Genomic DNA, 20848 nt, shown 5'->3' with positions numbered 1-20848 from the left:
TCCACTGCGGAATTCCCTTAGCAATAATTGCACGCATTCGCTCTGCTCAGATCATGTCACTGTCACCTCCCAACCTCACACGAGCTGTCTCCGTTTCCTTCCCTCCACTTAGGATGTCCTACTATGTTTACCTTGCTCTTATTCATTCCTGTCCACAAGCGCCCTGTGCCATTTCCTTCCCTTGGCAAACCTTCCTTCCTGATTGTTTCTGTCTTTTAGAATTTAGCTTCTTCTCTCCCTCTCTCTGCAACTTCACTCTCTCTCATGTTCAAGCCTGCTTCCCTCAACATGATCCCATGCTCTTCCTACTGTACATTCTCCATGACCAACTTTATTTATGACTATGCTTTTAGCTCCAGAATCAATGTGGCCAGCCCCAACTTCGTGCTCCAGACCCACATGTCCATGTTCCTGCCTGGGTTCTTTGACTACCTTCAAACACACAGTTCCCAAACTCACTTTGTCTGTTTCACTTGTTCCTCTCTTCTTCTACTCCTACCCTTTCCCTTTTCTCTCTGTTCTTGGTGAACTACATGCCCTCCGCCTAGTTGCCTAGATGGAGAACTAATTTCCCAAGTTTTCTCCTTCTTCCTTAATCCCCATGTCCAAGCAAACGTCAAGACCTCCCAAAACTGGACCTCCCATAGCTATTCACTCCCCCAATATTCTGACTGAATTAACACTCTCCTTTGATTTCTTCTCTATCCTCAAAAGTAATTCTTTTAATGTAGTCCCCAAAGAATCTCTAGTCCCTTCCCATCTTTACCTGGGCTCCCCTTGGTCTAGGACATCAGTATCTCTTGCCCTAGATCCCGGCAATGCCCCCTCAAATGGCTTTCCTCTGTCCCCACCTATCCCCACCATCCCATCCATCCCCACCATCCCCACCCAGTCCCACCATCCCCACCCATCTATCCATCCCCACCATCTCACCCATCCCCACCATCTCACCCATCCCCACCCATCCATCCATCCCCACTATCCTCACTTATTCCCACCATCCCCACCATCTCCACCCACCCCCACCCACATATCCATCCCCACCATCCCCATCCATCCCCACCCATCCATCCATCCCCACTCATCCCCACCCATCCATCTATCCCCACCCATCTCTACCCATCCCCACCCATCCATCCATCCCCATCCATCCCCACCCATCCCTACCCATTCCCATTCATCCCCACTCATCCCCCTCCCACCCAGGCCCATCCTTCCATCCCCCCATCCCCACGTGTCCTCTTTACATGTCTTTAAACTTTTTGATCATGTTCTCTCACCAGTTAGAAAAGCATCCCCAAATCTGTATATGTATCTAAATGAGTCACGTACCTTATCACCAACTAATACAGACTGTGTGTCACAACACGTGCCTCAGAAGGCCTACAATCAGATTGAAGATGAGCTAAAAATAGTATTAAACAACTAACTTTTATTCTACTTATTACTAGCACAAAATCATGTATGCTTCATTAATATTAGATTAAATAACTTTAAAAATCTTGGTTTGACACTTTAGAACTCTGAGATTGAAAGGTCTGATTCATTTATTCCAGTTCTTGGTTTTTCTGTCTCTAGTAACTGAAAAGATACTTCACAGAGGTACAATATGAAACAGACTTTATAATATGTACTTAAGGCAAGGATCATTGCTGACAATGGTGGATATAAGTCCAAAATTCAAAGCAATGCTTTTGATACATTCATGATTTTTTTCTTAAGCCCACTTCTCGTAGGCTAAAACATAACTAACGAGGTCATCGTCGTTTCTAGCTTCCTCACGTGTAGCTGACAAAGATCTCGTACAGGGAGTAAGAGAGACATCAGTGTTGCCGTTTTCTTATTTTTTGCTTACGATTGCATTATTTATTTCAGTGTTATTCTTAATGCAAATGTTAGGTTTGCCTTATTATCACTGTATCACCTTCAATCTGAGCCTCTTTGCAGATAACTTTTTAAGGACTTGTCATGCTGTGAAAATTAGTTTGGTTAAAGCAGAAGCCAATATAATAACAATCTCAGATTCATGGAAAATAAGTAAAAGAGCCAGGTGACTGCCAGGCAGCTTCTGCCATGAGCTTCCCAGTCTTCCCTCGGGTACCTGATCCACTATTTGAATTAAGTGAGGGTCTAGTGTCACTCCGCTTAGTAAACATTCTTAAAGCCTAAATTCTTTTCGTTTTAGATTTTAAAAAGTAATCTCAAATGAATGCAAGTCCTAGCTTTCTTCCCATTTCTCGTGAGATAATCTGGAATGCATGCACTGCTTGGAAGCTGCTGCTCCACCAAGTCCAGAGTTCCCATGTCAGGAGCAAACTTGCTACTCCTGTGCTCTAAAATCTTCAAGAAACCCCCACTGTCAGCCAAGGACAAGCCCAGATCCTGAGTGTAGAGCCCCGCAGTACATCCAGTCATGGGCAGTGTGTACCTTCCCCAACCCAGCCACCTACTCCATCTCTGCCACCGCATCTTGTCTCCTTAGCCGGGGTCATGCCCACATCTGGCCGTGTTCTCCCTAAACACACCGCTGGCTTCTAGGAATAGTCTATTGTCTCCTTCTTGGTGCTGCCATGGCACAGGTGTCTCCAGCTGACCTATACACTGAGTGTGTCCCCATCAGGGACTATGATCTATCCACTGTGTCCCAAGTCACCTCCCTGCAGCTCAGAGCAGGCACCCACCAGCCGTGTCCTGAATAAGCGGCCACACCACGGCATGCACCCCAAAATTGGCACTGGATTCCCCACCTCTGCAGCTCTGTTGGCCAGTAAACCTCTCCAGTCTCCTCTCCTCTCCCCAGCAAAATCTCCCCATCTGGGGGGATTCCACTGGCGTGCCATCTTCTTTGTGAAGTTCTTCCCTACCTCACTTGCTCACCCATTGCCCTCTCCCCTTCCAAGGCTAAACAAATCTGGAGGCAGGTGGTGCTTCCCTGCATCCTGGCAGTCGTCCCACCAGCCACTCACTCTGGTTCTCAATACACCCTGCCTTGTGCTGGGTCTTTGAGTCTTTGGTTTACTCCACGATTAAACAGCTCTGTGGCTCTCAGAAAGCCAAATAGACAGGGCATGGGATTAAAGACCCAAGAGCCCAAAGCAGCTGGGACAAAGGCCATGGAACCATCTGATCTCTCCTCTTAAGAGAATTCGAATCACAGAAATAAGTACATTGCAGGTCAGGCTCACCAGCGGGGAGAAAGAGGGACCATGTCATGATGTGGAAGGCATTATGGTGTTGTTCTGGCTTCTTGGGGTTTGGAGTTGTGCTTTTAAGGCTGAAGGGAAAGGAGCAGGACAAAAGAAGAGGCCACAGAAAGACTGAGATAGAAAAGAAGCCACTCTAGCGGTCTCTACAATGGAGAATCATGGGTGCGCCCAGGCTGGGCAGAGGCAGACACCCGGAGACACCACCAAATCTGGAAAGAGAATCAGGCAAGACCAGAATTCAGAATAGAGCTTTGAACTAACTGGGAGATCTCAAACAAAGAAGGAGACTTCCCCAAGCCCGGGTGTCATCCTCTGGGGATAACAGCACCTTGTTCAGGGACACAATGCATGAAACACCTGTGGCATGTTCCTTCCGATGGCAGTCAATTCCCTGTGTGAATTTGCATTTTCCTTCTTCTTCCTAACATAAGACTGATGTTTCTTATCAGCATCCCCTAGCCTGGAATGTTTGATTTCCACCACAACTATCTCCTGTCCTCCAAATTTATTTATTCATTTATTCTGCCAAAATTAAGTTGTTGACGATGTGTTGCTCAGAGCAGTTACTGGTTGATTTGGCTCCCCCTTCTGGCCAACCTTGAAAGTTGCTTGTGAACCTGGCCTCTGGCAAATTTGAACTGATTATTCCTGTTCACCGTGTGGCTTGAGCACTCCATTCCTTCCCACAGTAAACAAGAAAGTTGCTGAAAAGTCAACATTCAAAGTCTTTTTCCCAGGAAAATTAACCAGTGATAGGATAGAATTTAAAAAAAAAAATTAGTTGGGATTCCAGACTTGAAACTTCCTCCCTAGCACAGAGACCAGACCAGTTCTCAAGCCAGATGTAGATCTGAGGAATCTGAATCTCTGATTTCTTGATATGAACAGTTTGTCATCCTTGGTTATTCCCCCACACAAGCCACAGAATTCGACTCTGTGTTATGATGGCTGCAGGGTGACTCCTGAGTTGACCAGTCACGATCAGCTAGGCTTTGAGGACGGGACTTGGTCAGCTCCTGCCTTTGGAGGCTTAATTACTACAGAGGTTTTGTGCAAGGACTCAGGTCAAGTAGAAGTCAGTGAAGCACGTGGGCTTGGTGCAGATGTTCATGTCAGAGGCACTGGAGAACTTAGACACACGCCAGCTTTGACAGGTCCAGGTTGTGCCACACAAGCCCTCATGTTGCAGATGGGTTTATGAAAGCCAAGAGCATGGTTTAGTGTTTTCTCTTAAAGCCAGAGGGAAGCTGGTCCCTGTGGCGCATGCCTGTAATCCCAGGGGCTTGGGAGGCTAAGACAGGAGGATCACAGTTTAAAACCAGCCTCAGCCAAAGCAAGGTGCTAAGCAACTCAGTGAGACCCTGTCTGTAAATAAAATACAAAATAAGCTTGGGATGTGGCTCAGTGGTCAAGTGTCCCTGATTTCAATCCCCAGTACCCCCCACCAACTGCAAAAAAAAAAAAAAAAAAAAAAAAAAAAGGGCCAGAGGAAACATAGTGGTTGAAAATCTATAATGTTTGCTCAAAAATCTTGGCATTGTGCACTCATTTCTATCCTGTCGTCGACTTGTGGAAAGTTTTAAGTGTGGGCTCTGTTGAGACCACATGTCATCCTCACCCACCCTGCTTTACTGAGTGGCCTTGAGGAGCTGGCATGTTGTCAGTCACCAGCCTCATCTGTTAATTCTGTCTCTGCCTTTGGGCCGCACAGATCTTGCTGGGTCAGAAATACAACCATTCCGTGGACTGGTGGTCCTTCGGGGTTCTCCTGTATGAAATGCTGATTGGCCAGTCGCCTTTCCATGGGCAAGATGAAGAAGAGCTTTTCCACTCCATCCGCATGGACAATCCTTTTTACCCACGATGGCTCGAGAAGGAGGCCAAGGACCTTTTAGTGAAGGTAAGGAATGTAGTCAAGAAGATTTTCATAAGATTAGTATTAGGGTCTCAGCTCAATATCCCCACTAATTTCTAGATTCCCACCTACGTGTGACAGAGCAAATATCAACCCTATTGAAGATTCAAGATTAAATCTATTCAAGATTTAAACGGCTTACCCACCATATCTGTTTCAACTGAGGCACCAATACTATGAGCATTAGGTATCAAAATGAGTTTGAGACAAACCCTCTTGTGCACCATTTATAAAATAAATGTCCCCAAAATTTTTCCATGACTCTTGAATGCTCTTACTTGGAGATACAGGTGGTTCATTTAATGATCACCATTTGCAGCTTAAAACTCAAAGTTCTGAGTCCAATTTATCTTCTCTGACCCTGGTTTAAAGCTTGACATGACTTTCCTGCTCACGCTCAGGTAGAAGATAAACCTATTGTCACTCCTAGGTCGTGAAACACTGTTTCAGATGAGAAATTGAAACTATCCTGATGGAGATGTTAGTGATCTTGTCAATCTTAACACTAAAGCTCAGACTTCTGCTCCCTTTCTACTGGTTGGAGTTCATGGCTGGCGACTGCTTGCCTTTGGAGACAGCTGATGGTTGTGTTGTGGTTGACTGTGTCCTTGTTCTCTTTCTCTCCCACTCGATTCTGCCTCAGACCATCAGGTGGAAGCCAAGTGAGGATGGAGGGCGAGGAGAAAGGACAGTTCTCATGTGGTGGCCAGCCTCCCACTCTGAACCCGCAGATGGTTCAATAGCTGAGACTTTGGGAGGCCTTCTAGTAGGTTCTGTGAAATACTAATGCTTGGGGACATATTTGACTGAAACCTTTGAAATACAGGCTGTTCAGTCCAGACCCTGTACTGGGAATTACATTAAAACTAATTAGGCCACATGCTCTCTCACCATCAGTCGCCTACCCGGCGGATTGTCTTGGGAGGCATCTAAATTGCATACAGACAAGCTCTGCCCTCACATGCCCTACCCGTTGTGCGCTGGAAACATTCATGCACCCTCATCCTAACAAGCTCTGGGAGGGCAGGCTATTGCCATCTTAGCCGCAAATCCAGAATCTGCCATCCAAGCAGAAGTCAGACCTGTATCCATGATAGCCCAGGATGCATTAAAAATCTGTGTAAAGTAGTATAGATGGAATCTACACTCTGAGGATCACAGCCATGAACCCCAGGGCAAACCTGTGGAGAGAACCCGGGAGCCATCATTAAGGATCAGGGCTTTAGATAGAATGCCAGTTTTGCTTTTTCTATTGATCCATTGATTGATTGATTGGTGTGGGGGTGGGTACTGGGGATTGAACTCAGGGGCACCCAACCACTAAGCCACATCCCCAGCCCTGTTTTGTGTTTCATGTAGAAACAGTCTCACTGAGTTGCTTAGCATCTCGCTTTTGCTGAGGCTGGCTTTGAGCTTAAGATCCTCCTGGCTCAGCCTCCCAAGCCGCTGGGATTATAGGCATGCAGTTTTCTAAGGATTAAAAAACACTCTCCACAGTGTATGAGCTTTAACAAGTAGTCAAATATGAAAACAAAGCATGCCAGTACAACGTGCTGACACACATAAGATCGGTAAGCCTACATTTACTGGGCACTTCCTGCAAATATTTGGATCAAAGAGTCCCACCCACGTGGCCAAGAGGCCAGCAAATTTTTTTTCCACTTTTTTTTTTTTTGTAAACAAATGGGATACATGTTGTTTCTCTGTTTGTACATGGAGTAAAGGCATACCATTTGTAAATTTACATAGGGTAATGTTGTTTGTTTCATTCATAAATTTACATAGGGTAATGTTGTTTGTTTCATTCTGTTATTTTTTCCCTTCCCCCCCCACCCCTCCCACCCCTCTTTTCCCTCTAGACAGTCCTTCCTTCCTCCATTCTTGCCACCCTCCTTAACCCTAACCCTAAACCTATCTCTAACCCTAACACTAACCCCTCTCACCCCCCATTATGTGTCATCATCTGCTTATCAGCAAGATCATTCGTCCTTTGGTTTTTTAAGATTGGCTTATCTCACTTAGCATGATATTCTCCAATTTTATTCATTTGCCTGCAAATGCCATAATTTTATCATTCTTTATGGCTGAGTAATATTCCATTGTATGTACATGCCACAGTTTCTTTATCCATTCATCAATTGAAGGACATCTAGGTTGGTTCCATAATCTGGCTATGGTGAATTGAGCAGCTATGAATATTGATGTGGCTGCATCTCTGTAGTATGCTGATTTTAAGTCCTTTGGGTATAGGCCAAGGAGTGGGATAGCTGGGTCAAATGGTGGTTCCATTCCAAGCTTTCTGAGGAATCTCCATACTGCTTTCCAGAGTGGCTGCACTAATTTGCAACCTGCCAGCAATGTATGAGTGTACTTTTTTCCCCACATACTCGCCAACACCTATTGTTGCTTGTGTTCTTGATAATCAAGGCCAGCAAATTTAAAGGAAGTGAACCAAGAATATAGGGATTCGGAAAAAAACATTGTTTGCTTTCTAGAATCTCATATGTCAGCTGGCTTAAAAAAGGTCAATTAGAGAATAATTTTTAGGCTTGTTCTTGTTATGTTAAAAATGGGAAAAGGGAGAAGATCCTTCAACATTAGAAGCTATCACTGGGTTTTAAACCACAACTTGGAAGAATATTTCCAGGTCCATTTTTTTTTTTTTTTTAACTAGTCTCCTTTCTTCTCTTGAAGAATTGGAATTACATTTAAAAGAATCACACTTCCACCTCTTAACACAAGTGATAAGACCTTAGGCAAGTTCTAAGATATTAGAAACTTTGAGGGAACTCCAGGGCTCTCCCTGGGAATGGAGATCTTGACTTTGAGAGAGAAAGGCCTCACAGGATCCTGGGCCCAAGGTTACCTAAGAATGAGGTATTTAAAAACCAGAGTCTGTTCCATTCCACTTTCACTTTCTGACTGTGAGCCAAACAAGCAATAAAGGAAGGAGACTCCCTGAATGGCCAATTAAATTCACATTTAATAACTAAACAAAACACATGTAAAATGAAAGCTAATTTCAAAATTATCCAATAAAAAAGATGATAGTGGTAAAAATAAGCTAGTGGGATTTGAATATAAACAGTTTCCCTTTATCTTAAAGGCTAGTTCAAATATTATTACAATACCTACAGTGAGTTTATTCTTGTTCCTATGAAGAACTCAATATTTTGAAGGACTCAGTTTTGTCTTGAGGCACATTTAAAGCTGGCTGTAACTACTGATTTTACTTTACACTGATTCTGTGAAGAAGGTGGTGTGAAGTGTATGTGTCAGCCCCTGCTGCTGTAACAAGACAGACCACCTGACTTAAACCACACACCTTTATTTCTCACAGTGCTGGGGCCTGAAGTCCAAGATCAAGGTCTAGGAGAGTTGGTTCCTGGTGATGGCTCTCTTCCTGGCTTGTAGAGGTCACCCTCTTGCTGTGTGCTCACGTAGTGGGGAAGAGACAGCAAGTCTGAGCACTCTGGTGTCTCTTAAAAGGACTTTAATCCTGTTAGGTAAGGGCTTCACCCTCATGATCTCATTTAACCTTAATCACTTCCCTGAAGTCCCTATTTACATCATATTGGGAGTTAGGACATCAACATGTGAATTTTGAGGGGACATAACTCAGTTGCTAGCATGAGGACTACACCAAGAATCCTGGGCCAACAAAACCCCTTGATGAAGATAAGGCCTGTTCTCCACCATCTGAGGACCAAGGGCACCTTCAGATGCAGAGGTTGTCTTCAGGCAAATCAAGGAGTGGATGCCCAGAGCCAGTTGCAACCCCCAGCACCTGTTGATACCCCCCAAAACAGCTTTCCCACTGTGCCTCCCAAACCAGGGACCTCAGGATCTGAGGCAGCTTTAGGCAAAGATGCAGAGTGGCCGTGGGACCCAAGCCAGGTGGAGCCAACCAGAGGTAACTCTGTGGGATGAAGCTAGAAGTGAGAATTTCCCAAGAGAGAAAGATTAGGAAGAAGGAAAGCATTACTTCCTGTTGGGGAGAAAAGGGGAATATTCATTTGCCCAGAAAACCACTGTGCAGTATAAGGAAAACAATATGGATACCCTCTAACAATATGGATATCATCTAAATGGATGAAATCTCAAGGACAAGAAGCCAACCTCAAAAAGTTACATATTCTGTGAGTTCCACTTACATAATGTCATTGACGTTATGTCAAGGTGGTGGCCCAGATCCACACGTGACAGAATGTCCTAGACATACATCCATACATGTATGTCCTAGACATACATCTTTTCAGTGCCAGCTCCTGGCTTTGATACTGTTACGTGAAATGTAACAGCACATTACATGAAATGTCACCAATGCAGGAGACTGGTCAAAGACACACAAGACATCTCTGTACAAGCTTTTCAATGTGCTGTGAATCTGTAATTATTTCAAAATTAAGAGCACACACACTCAACATGTGCAGAGTGTCAGTGGCAAAAGAAAGATTTGCCACAAGAGTAAGAAATAATTTTGATGACTTGAACAGAAGCCAAAACAAGTGAGAATAAAGAAAATAGACTAATAGGCAAAAGTGATGTTAAAGCCATATGAAAGAGTCTGAGCTTATTATTTCCCACACAAGTTAGTAAAAACCCCACATCCTTTCTCTTGCACATATTCCAGAAGTTGGGTTGATTAAAAATTCATCTCCATTATGCAATTTGCTGCCAATGTCTGGCTTCCAGTTCCATCTCTACCTCTCAGCTGCTTTGACTCAACAGCCCCCTAACAGCCCCTAACATCCTTAGGCCCCTTTTCTGCAAAAGTCAAAGGTAACACTATTTTTCAGAAATTTCCTCCAGGAACTTCTGCATGATGTGGTGACATCTAGAAGTCATGGGTCCTCTGGAAAAACTGAACGAAGCAGCATTCTGTGACATCTGTTATAGCATCAGTGTCAGACTCTATCCCTTTATCCCTTGTAACACGTGGGTGCATGTAGCACACTAACCAATTTCACGTCCAGAGTAGCTGTGCTCCATCAAGAATTCCAGCAGGGACACTGCTGTCCAGCTGATTATTTATTCATCCAGGATGTCCTGTCTGTTTGTTTGAAAATGATGGGAAACTAATGATCTTGAACAGAAATGTTTCCCTTTCAATAAACTTATCTGAAGAGGAACTGAATAGAGAGTGGATTCCAGGTACAACCTGTCCCAGATGGTGGTGGCCCTCCTCAGCCACTAGAAACTGCCTTCTTGCCCAAGCTGTCAGATGGATTTAAACAAACTCTAGCTACATCCTGGTCATTCATGCAGGAGTGTACTGTTTCCTATCAATGTAAACCCTTCTGATAGTTTTTAAGAACAAAGACAAATCTTTCCTTATGAACTTTATTTCCCTGGAGCCAGTGACCTTGACCTCCTTGGGAATGGTCATCCTCAAGATGGGGCAGGTCGATTTGCTTCATGCAGAAAAGATAATTCACTATCCTGTGCAAAACTAAAAAAAAGTTTGAACTTCGAAGCTGTAGATCATATGATCTTCTCATTATCCATTTTACTTTTTAAAGAACACTCTTGACATTTCATAGATATATCAACCAAGCTCAGAAGGCTCTTTGTTATGGTTTTCTTGGTACAAATTACACACATTTAACAAAAAAGAAATCTAATAGAAAACCTAGCATGGTGCACACCTGGCCCAGGGAAGTTACTTCTAACTTATTTCCTAAAGCATTTCATTATAACATCAGCTAGTTTGGGGCCCATTCTTGACACACTTAAACCTTCTATCTACTTCTGTTTCATCAAAATATCCTTAAGTAGTGGAAGTCATTTACTATGATCATTTCCAGGAAAGAGATATAGGGCATGTCACTTACTCCCTCTGCTTCTAAAAATATCACCATCTGTTGACTTTAGAGTCCACAGAAAAATATATGTCACTGTAAACTTGGTGCCCTTTCTATAAGAGGGGCTACCAAGAGAAAACAAGAGGCTAGCAGAAGGCCAGCAGATAAACCAAGTGGAAAGACAGGATATTCATTTAGGAAGCCAACATTTACTGAACATCTACTTGGTACATGGCACTCTGCTAGGCTTTGAAAAAAATAGAAATAGATTCTACTTTTCAGACATTACAGACCAGTAGAAAACAAACTTGGGAAAAAAAAAGATGCCAAGTGAGAATTTCTGTAGTGGGAGATGGTCTGCAGAGCTTAGCAGAGAGACCACCTACCACCAGAAGTAGGAAAGAGGCCGCTGGTCATTGAGACCCTGCCATTAGCTGGATGTATCATCTTGAGCAAGTGACTTAGCTACTCTGAGTCTCAGTTTCATCAATTGACAAGTGGGACAATGATACAATATCTGCTTTTTGAACTTATTTTTTAAATCAGGACGAGGGCACAGAATTCCACTTAAGTAGGAGAAATAAGTCCTTAAGATCTATTGGCCAGCACCATGGCTATAGTTAATAATAATGTACAGTATAATGGAAATTTGAAGAGAGTGGATTTTAAATGTCATCACACATGAAGATAAGTGTGTGAGGTGACGGATATGTTTGTTAGTTTGATTTAATCATTCCACGATGTGTGTGTATATCAACATATCACATTGTATCCCATAAATATGTACAATTAAAACAAACAAATCAAGTCAGGATAATCTAGCATGACTCGAAGAGGAGGAAGAGCTCACTGTCACTGGAGGTAATCAGAGATAGCCCTGAAAGATAGGGAGAAGGAGACCTTAGTAAATCTGGGGACAGGTACTTCCTTCGAGATGTAAATGTCATTATGAAATTGAGGAAGGCAGGCCTGGGAGGGGAGAGTGCTTGCTTAGCATGTGCAAGACTCTGGATTCAGTTCCCAAAAGGAAAAAGAAAAAGGCAGGTTGTTTATGGAGTGGGTAGATACGACTGGGCAGAAGAGGGCAGCACTGAATCAAAGGAGGTGTGTGTATGAGCCTCAGGCCACCAGAACCCTGATACTGCCAAGGCTCATGGATGTCCCAACTCTAGAGATGACCTGAACAGATGAGGACCACCGTAGTTTGCATCTTCAATTTCCTGCAAAAGGCCCGGTGCTGAGGGCTTCGTCCCTGGCTTGTAGATGTTGATAGAACCTTGGAGAGGTGGGGCTTAGGTCATCGGCTCATGCCCTTGAAGGGGACTGTGGAACTCCAGTCCCTCCTCTTCCTCTCTGCTTCCTGGCTACCACAAAGCGACCAGCTTTGCCCCACCATGGTCTCCCCTCTAGATGTGCTGCCTCAGCACAGACCCAAAAGCATCCGGTCCGATCATGCATACATTGAGACCTCTGAAACCATCCACCAAAGCAAACCTTTCCTCTTTTTTAAGTTGTTTATCTCAAATAATTTGTTACAGAAATAGAAAGTTGATTAACACAAGGACATTGAGACTCAAAAAATCTACCCAAGGCTACATGGGTAGTAAATCTCTTGGGGGATCAGTCTGGTGTTCTTTCCATGGTACAGTTGTTTTATCCTCAGTTGCTGTGGAAGCCCAGATTTCCACAGAGACGTCAGTGGTCCCCGTACAACGAGGGGGCAAGAGGCAGAGGGGACAATGCTGAGGACTTACAGGGGGATGTGCTAGGGGCTGTGTGAACTCTACTGCACTGGGGACTTTACAAGAGATTCTCCTGCTTAAAAAAAAGAAAATATCTCTTGCTACAGGATGTTGTTTGATCTTTATGGTTTTGATAGAGCAGAGGCTCTGAAGACTTTCAAGCAGTAGGTAACAGGTGAAGCTGTGTTTAGAACATACAAATGCTACTCTTATAAGCCACAAGAGAAAGAGATGGAGTCAAGTCCTTGTCAGAACCCCTTGGAAAGGCACTGCATTTCACCACGTTTTTGGTCTAGAGAGCCATGGTGTCCTTAGCATGTCCTCTGACTAGCTGTTACCTTATGAACAAGCCGCCGATAGGAGAGCACAGGAGGGCTGGGGGTGTAGCTCAGTAGAACAGTGCTTGCCTGGCATGTGCAAAGCCCTGGGGTATAATACCCAGCACAGTGGAAAATAAAAGTTGGCAGGGGAACTACTCTGGACACCCAGGGTCAAGCTACGGAAGAAAGGAGAGTGCAGAGAAGAAAGATAGCATCTCTTAGGGGACTGGAAGAGATGACACTGACGGAGATGTCACTCCCCCAGCAGGCCGGCAGGAGTCAGAGTGGTTCTCTACACTCAGATGCCTTGTCGAGTTTCAGGCTGACTGTGAGGGACTAGTTTATATGACACCCAAGGCCCACAGTGCAGGAAATTCTAGGAAGGCAGCTTTGTAAGAAATCATACTCCACTGATGGTCAATCAAACAACAAATAGTCACTTCCTCTATGCTGTTGGGTTTGACAGGTCAGGAGTTAAAGTGCACAAATGTGTGTGTGCGCATGCATGTGTGACTCTATGCATGTGTGTTCATATGTGTTTGTGTGTTTACACGTGCATGGGTGCCTCTGTGTGAGGGTGCGCATGTATGCTCTGTGTGTGTGTGTGTGTGTGTGTGTGTGTGCACGTGCATGCGCGCATGGCTATTTTATTTAATCCTGTGAGTTGAGCACCTGGCTCCATTTACTGGGTTCCGTATTTGCCAAAGATCCCATTAAGGACACCTGGCAAACCTGACCTGCAGCTAGGAGGAGGTCACAGAGTCAAGGCTTTGACTACCCGGGCTCCAGAGTGGCCAGGAAGGCTCATCCAGGGAGAGTGACAGGGCCAGTTTGACCTGAGTCCATCCTCATAAGGGTAAAGAAGGCAGGACAAGCAGGCAGCGTCCACTAAGCCATACAGCTCCACCTGGTGCTGACGGGTTCTTCCCTTGAGAAGTAAGCTGCCTGCTTTCTGCTCCTTTTCAGCTCTTTGTGAGAGAACCAGAAAAGAGGCTGGGAGTCAGGGGCGACATCCGCCAGCATCCTATGTTTCGGGAGATCAACTGGGAAGAACTTGAGAGAAAGAAGATCGACCCACCTTTCAGGCCCAAAGTGGTAAGGACTCAACTGTGGGACTTGTCAGCCACTCTCCCTCCCTCATAGGCTGCTCCAAGCCCTGCCTGTCCCTACCCCTTGCCAGCCCCACCCTCTGGGGAAGAATATGCTGCTTCAGGATAAGCTAACTCCCTGGGATACGAGTTAGCCTGATGGCTTGCAAAAAAAAAAAAAAAATGGATCCAGGGATACTTTGTCACCAAGCCATATCCCTAGCCCTTTTTATTTTTATTTCTTGAATTTTGAGACAGGGTTTTATTAAGTTGCTGAGGCTGGCCTCCAACTTCCAGCCCTCCCACCTCAGCCTCAGAGTAGCTGGGATTATAGGCGTGCACCAGGGCACCGGTCTGGCTTGCAAAATTTAACATCCATAGTCAAAATGTCCCACATGAGAATGAACTGCTGAGTGTACCTGGGTTGGGTATGTATTTTGAGGGGTGGCTGTCAGATGCGATGGGCTTTTGCAGGTGTTGTGTACATACTTAGTGGTCACAGGCCTCGTGACCCAAACTTGTATCTAAACCTGCTTCCTATGTGAGGAGTGTTGGAGCTGTTTTTCCACTCAAGTTGAGCTACCATCTGTAATACACTCACATAACTGCATAGTCTCATGACCATCACTAGCTGTTCTTCAGCTTAAGGAAGAAAAGGTAAATCAGTGTTTGGAAAAAGACGGACCTCTGAATTCCTGTGCATATTTGCACTAGTAAAAGTCACTAACCTACATCAGAAAAGAGCAGAGTGACCTGGCTCACAACAAGATGAGCATCATAAAGTGGAAACAAAAATGAACCAAAGTCAAGGTGAAAAAGTTCTGGAGATGGACAGTGGGGATGGTCACACAATGACGTGAACGTGCTGAATGCCTCTCGGCTGTATCTGTAGAGTAGTTAAATGGACCGGGAATGGTGGAGCACACCTATAATCTCAGCTATTCAGGAGGCTGAGGCAGGAGGATCACAAGTTTGAGGCCAGTCTCAGCAACTTTGCGAGACCCTCAACAATTTAGCAAGACCCTGTCTCAAAACAGATAAAGGTAAAAGGCCCTCTGTAGTAGCGCTTTCCTGTCATGTGTGCGGCCCTGAGTTCAATACCCAGTACTGCACACACACACACAAAATGCTAAATGATGAATTTCATCTTATGTATATTTTATCACAGTTTTTGAAAATAAGTAATTTTTTTTAAGTGAGTAGTAAGGGGTGGATTTGCCAACTTCAAAGTTCAGCCATCACTGGTGATTGCTGGGAACAGAGTGGTAGTTACTTGGCTAGACGTAGATCATTTCTGCCATGACTGCTGAAACAGCTCAGGCTGGTGGGTGTCACGGGTGTGACAGCAAAGGCTTCACCCCAGGGAACAGCCACAGCTGTTAGCCACGACGGCAAACGGCTAGAGGAAGCCAGGCACCTCTTCCTCAGGGTTAGAGGCGTTGCTCTTAGCCTGTGTCTCAGGCACTGGCGACGTCCAGCAGACCAGCCTCGAACCCTCTGATGAGTTACAGTGATACCACGGCTGATGCCCAGTTGACCATTTACTTATGACAAGATGAATTCTGGGCTTGTTTTGGACCTCAGAAACTTCACGCCTGACCTTCCACTGCAGACTAACATTGACTTAATATTTTCCATGTAAAAATCAGATCTTTGATCTGTAGGACGATTCCCAGTTCTTCTGGTAGGAAGGCACTTCCCTGGCCTGGGGTCTGAACAGCTAGGTGTAGACAGGGACAGCAGGCCCTTGACCTCACCAGCCCACAGCCCCTTGAGGGTGGGAGACCTGACCTTGATTTTGCTCTTGTGACCTTCTTTTGATCATGGTTATTCTCGTCTTTGAGAACTGAAATGTACTCCATGCTGATCAGTATTTATCAATAAGTATTTGTTATTACTGCCTCCCCTGCCCATTTTCCCAGTCATGAGAATTAATGGGTCAATGGTCTGAAAGGAGTTTATCTCAGTCTGTGTTGTCTACAGAAGACAATGAAATTAACATGGGTAGAGGAAGCCACGCTAGCAAAGGATGCTGATAAAAAGCAGGAATATATAACCTTCCAGGTTCCTTCCTCCTCCCTCTCTTCCTCCCATTCCCCTCCCTGACCCTCCCCAACCCCAACACATACCTTCACTTTTGTCCCAGATAAAGGACGGAGATCAAATCTGGGCTCACCACTTTGTCAAGTCCTTCTTCATGGAAATTCTGAACTAGAGCATTAGCTCCTATTGAACAGATACCGTGGATTTAATTATATTACTAAAAAACGGATGGCTTAGCATCACAGAGATGTTCATTGCAAGCTGAACATGAAAACCCATCCGTCTCGTTTCAGTTTAGTGATTCTGCAAATGCCAGCTTTGTCAGATACAGATTATAGCCTTGGCGAATACTGATAAGATCGTACATTTAGTGACTGATTTTCTTCCCTTTTTTCTCCCCCTTAAACCTGACCAAGAAATCACCATACGACTGTAGCAATTTCGACAAAGAATTCTTGAATGAGAAACCCCGCCTGTCGTTTGCCGATGGAGCTCTGATCAACAGCATGGACCAGAACATGTTCAGGAACTTTTCCTTCATTAACCCAGGGATAGAGGGACTCATCTCATGAACCCCCCGCCCCTCTGCAGAGCCTCGAGGGAATTCACCTTCTTTCTGCCCCTGGTTCCGGCAACACTTCTTGGGCCCCTTCCTTCTTCAAGATGGAAAAGGAAAGAAACACTCAACAATAAAGGCTGAGCCCTTTTAGCTCCTCATGTGACATTTTATCTGTAGCAGAAACCAATTCTACTTCACTAATGACAAAGTCCTGTTTTATCTCCTGGCATCTTTCACAGCTGCCCTTGAAGTTAGGTCATTACTAACCCTAGCTATTTACTTGAAAAATGGCTGTCTACACTGTGAAAGATTTGAAACTTAATACTTCTCTAAATTACGGTTCTTCCCTTGGGCATCAGCTGCCGATCAATGAAATGTTTGATGAATCAAGGAGCGAAAAGAACAAAGATCGAGTGGATCTCACTTAGCCGCAGACTAGTCACCACTAGCCCATTTCATTCTACGCGTACCTGTGGAACTGTAAATGGTTTGGTGGGGGAAGCCCTGGATAGGTTCTTACGGGATTCTTCACAATAAACGTAGCTTGTAACTTGAGATTCATCAATCCATTCATTCTGACTAGCCATAAAATTCACAGGGAAGAGGAAAATGGAAACTGGGAAGAGCTTGTGTGACTGGATAGGGAAGGTTCACTAGAACACCTGCACTGGTTAGCTTGACAACACAGAAACTAAGTTCAGAGTCCAAAACAAATAGTGTCGTTTTACACCTGCCAGTGGAACCTTCCTGTCCATCATTCTCAGGTGATTGCAGGACCGATGCTGTCATTCATTACCATTCTCAGACCTCGACAAGAACAGAAACGAAGTGCATGATTTTTCTAAAAGAAAAGATAACCAATCCCTCCTCTGCCATCACGGGTGATCCGAGGACGAGCCTCTCTTTAGGCATCATTCAAGATAAACAGCCCATGCATGCTATTTGCAGTAGTCGATCTCGTTTTATTAGAATTCTAACTATACATTTTAAAGTATTTGTGCTGTTTGTATATTTTGATAAAATGTTGTGACTTGTTGACAAAGAGGTAGATGTGTAAAAATGGAATAAATAAAGATGCTTCTTAATAGTTTAATTCCCTACTTGTCCCACCCCAAGAACTTGTTTCTGTCATGTTGATCTTCAAAATGTAGCTAGCATTGACTTGATGTTTTAAAATTCAGGAATCAAAAATGCCCAGTGGCTGAGAGACCCAGACAAGTCATACATTACCACCGTGGTCTTCCTCTTCCCCTCCCCGTGAGACTTCCTGAAGCAGCGTTCTGCGCATGCCACCTCTCCATCACCCAAGGCTCTGCCCGCACTCCTCGAACGCCTCACTTCCTTCCAAGCTATCCTCTTTCCAGGCCTGTGGTCCTCATTCCTGCTGGGCTTTCTACAGGAAGGATGAGCTCTCCGACCTGACCTCCTTGGGCCCCCGACACAGCACTTTCCCGTGCCCCATCTTCCATGTTCGCTTGCCCCTCTAAGGCTCCTTCTCCTCCTTCTCCAGACCCCTCTCAAGTCTCCTCCTTCCTGCACCTCCCCTCCGTGTTCCTTCCACCTCCGGTCTTCAAGGACCACTCCAGGCCATGTGGATCATCTCAGATCCACATCTCCAGCTCTGGCCTCTCTGCCAGGCTTCCAGCAGACTCCACCAGCCGTGTGCCCATAGTGAGCCCATCCCACTTCCTTGTTCTCTCTGGTATTTCCTGTATCTGTTGATGACCCCACCATGGCCCCAGAGTCTGGGCTCAGAACCCGAATCATTATCTCCCCCTCTAACCTCCCTAAGTTTCTTTCCCTACCAAATCCCATGATTCCATCTCTGCAGTCTCTAAAATAGTAGTCACCTCTACTTTATCTACTGCTAACAGTGCCTGGATTGATAGCCTCTGACTAACCCACCAAATTAAGTCCCTCCCATCTTAGTTTTTTTTTTTTTTATTTTTTTTTTTAATTAGAGCATTAAAGTTACACATTGAAGTTGGGTTCATTTGGATAAAAATCATACATGTTTGGAATTTGATTTACTCCATTTCAGTCCCCATTCCTCCTCCTCCTCCCCTCCTTTCTCCCCCATCCTGATTTTCCCTTCACTCATTTATTTATGTATTTTTGATTAGTGCTTTCTACATAGAGGTGAAATTCCCTGAGGTATATTTATATATGCATGTAACATGATTTGTCAGCTTGATTCCACATTTCCTCCCCTTTCCAATATCTCCACCCTCCCTCCCCATCTCCTCCTTCTACTCTTCTGAATATACAATCCCCCCACCACTGTCTTTCCACTATTTTACTCTAGCTTTGACATATGAGAGAGAACATTGAACCCTTGGTTTTCTGAGTCCGGCTTATTTCACTTAGCAGGATGTTTTCCATTTCCATCCATTTACCAGCAAATGCCAAAATTTCATCAATTCTGTGCAGCTGAGTCAGCTCCATGGTGAATACATACATTTTCTTAATCCGTTCCTCTATGGATCCCCATTTTAATTCTTACATAGAGCATCTATATTATCTTCACAAATGAAGGTTTTCGTCATGTCCCATGTATGTTCAAAACCCTATGTAATCTTCACTGGCTAAAACCCACTCGGGGCCACCAAGCCTGTGCCCACACAACCCCTCTTCCTTTACACTCATTGCTACCTTTCGCTCACCCTGTGATCCGGGCCGCCTGATTTTTCTCAGTACCGCCTGTACACACTCATCATTTCCTGCCTCTGGGCCTCCCTGATACTATTTTTGTTCCCTGATACACCTCATTCCCACTTGCCCCAAGTCTGCCTGTCTCTTGGATGCAGTTCAAAGGGCTGATCTGCCGTGAGGTATCCCGACCCTGGCTGGCCCCCACCCCGCTGGGGTAACCCCACCTCTGAAGGCTCCGTGGCTCTGCACCTCTAGTCACTGTGCTCGTGGCATCCGTCATTTTCCAACAAACTAGAAACCCGAGGAGCGCAGGATCTCAGTCTGACGTACTCCCCACAGTTCCTTCCTGTAGTTGTCCCAAAAAGAGGGGAATGAATGAGTGAATAACCAACCGATGTGCTATGCAATGGTTTGAACGTGTCCCCTGGAGTTCATGCGCTGGAAACTTCATCCTTGGTGCAGCAGATTGGGAGGTGCAGCCGATTTGGGAGGTGAGATGATCAGGTCTCCAGAGCTCCACCTTCACGAATGGACGGATGCTGTTGGTGTGGGAGTGGTCAGCTGTCATGAGAAGGGTTTGTCATAAAAGCAAGTTTGGCCCACATTTGCCTTTCCACCTTCACCAGGGGATGATGCATCACGAAGGCCCTGGCCAGATACTGCCACTGTGTTCTTGGACTTCCAAGAACCATGAGCCAAATAAATCTCTCTTATGTATAAATTATCCAGACTCTGGTATCCTGTCATAGTAGGAAAAAAACAAACAGACTAAGACACACTGTAAAATGGGGTGAATGGCAGCCCCTCAAAAGATACATCCACCTGGAACCTGTGACTGTGAACTTAATTGGAAAAAAAAAGTCACCGATGTAATTAAGAATCTTAAGAGGAGATCATTCTGGATTATATGGGCAGTCCCTATGACCAATGACAGGTGTCTTTATAAGAGAAAGTCAGAGGAGACTCAACACAGACTCACAGCACAGGCAGCCACATGAGGACAGGCAGAGATAGAAGCTATGTGTTCACAAGCCTAGGGACACCTAAGTCTTCAGAAATTAGAAGAGACAGGGAAAGATCCTCCCATAGAGCCTTTGGAGGGAACATGGACAACACCCTGATTTCAGACCTCCATGTCCCAGAACTATGAGAAAATAAATTTTTAAGGCACCTAGTTTTTGGTAATGTGTTACAGCGCTACAGGACACTTAAACACACTGTTTAATTAAACCAGCAGTGAGTCTGGACAGGGGTACAGTGAAGTTTATGTCTTCCTGACCACTACTGCCACCACAAATGCAATCAAGGGGCATCACATTATTGCCTGACCTGCACATGGCTTGTCCAGTGACACAGCTTCTCACAGTCTCTGAACATTGGTCCCCATGAATTCCACATCGCGGTTCTTATTCTTTTGCATTTTTCTCTGGTATCTCATTTCCTCCTTCTTTTTCTGTCATCAGCCTCCAATATTCTCTTTGACTGCAAAGCTCCTGGGTTTTCCACACAAAATAGAAGC

The 20848-nt window shown here is 44.9% G+C and overlaps 1 protein-coding gene across 3 annotated transcripts in view; it reads left to right on the top strand.

Annotated features, from left to right (window-relative positions):
* Positions 1-17760, top strand: part of PRKCQ (protein kinase C theta) — a 114775-nt gene extending 97015 nt beyond the window's left edge. For all 3 annotated transcript variants that reach the window (XM_079106988.1, XM_079106990.1, XM_079106989.1), the window contains 3 exons: positions 4918-5106; positions 13954-14082; positions 16535-17760. In XM_079106988.1, the coding sequence (XP_078963114.1) occupies positions 4918-5106; positions 13954-14082; positions 16535-16690 (474 nt within the window). In that variant the 3' untranslated portion in view covers positions 16691-17760. The remainder of the gene's footprint in view (positions 1-4917; positions 5107-13953; positions 14083-16534) is intronic.
* Positions 17761-20848: the final 3088 nt, after the last annotated feature.

Source organism: Sciurus vulgaris (assembly GCF_902686455.1).
Source record: "Sciurus vulgaris genome assembly, chromosome: 12".
NCBI lineage: Eukaryota > Metazoa > Chordata > Mammalia > Rodentia > Sciuridae > Sciurus > Sciurus vulgaris.
Note: the sequence above shows the minus strand (reverse complement) of the source record. Positions and strands in the feature narration are given on the sequence as shown.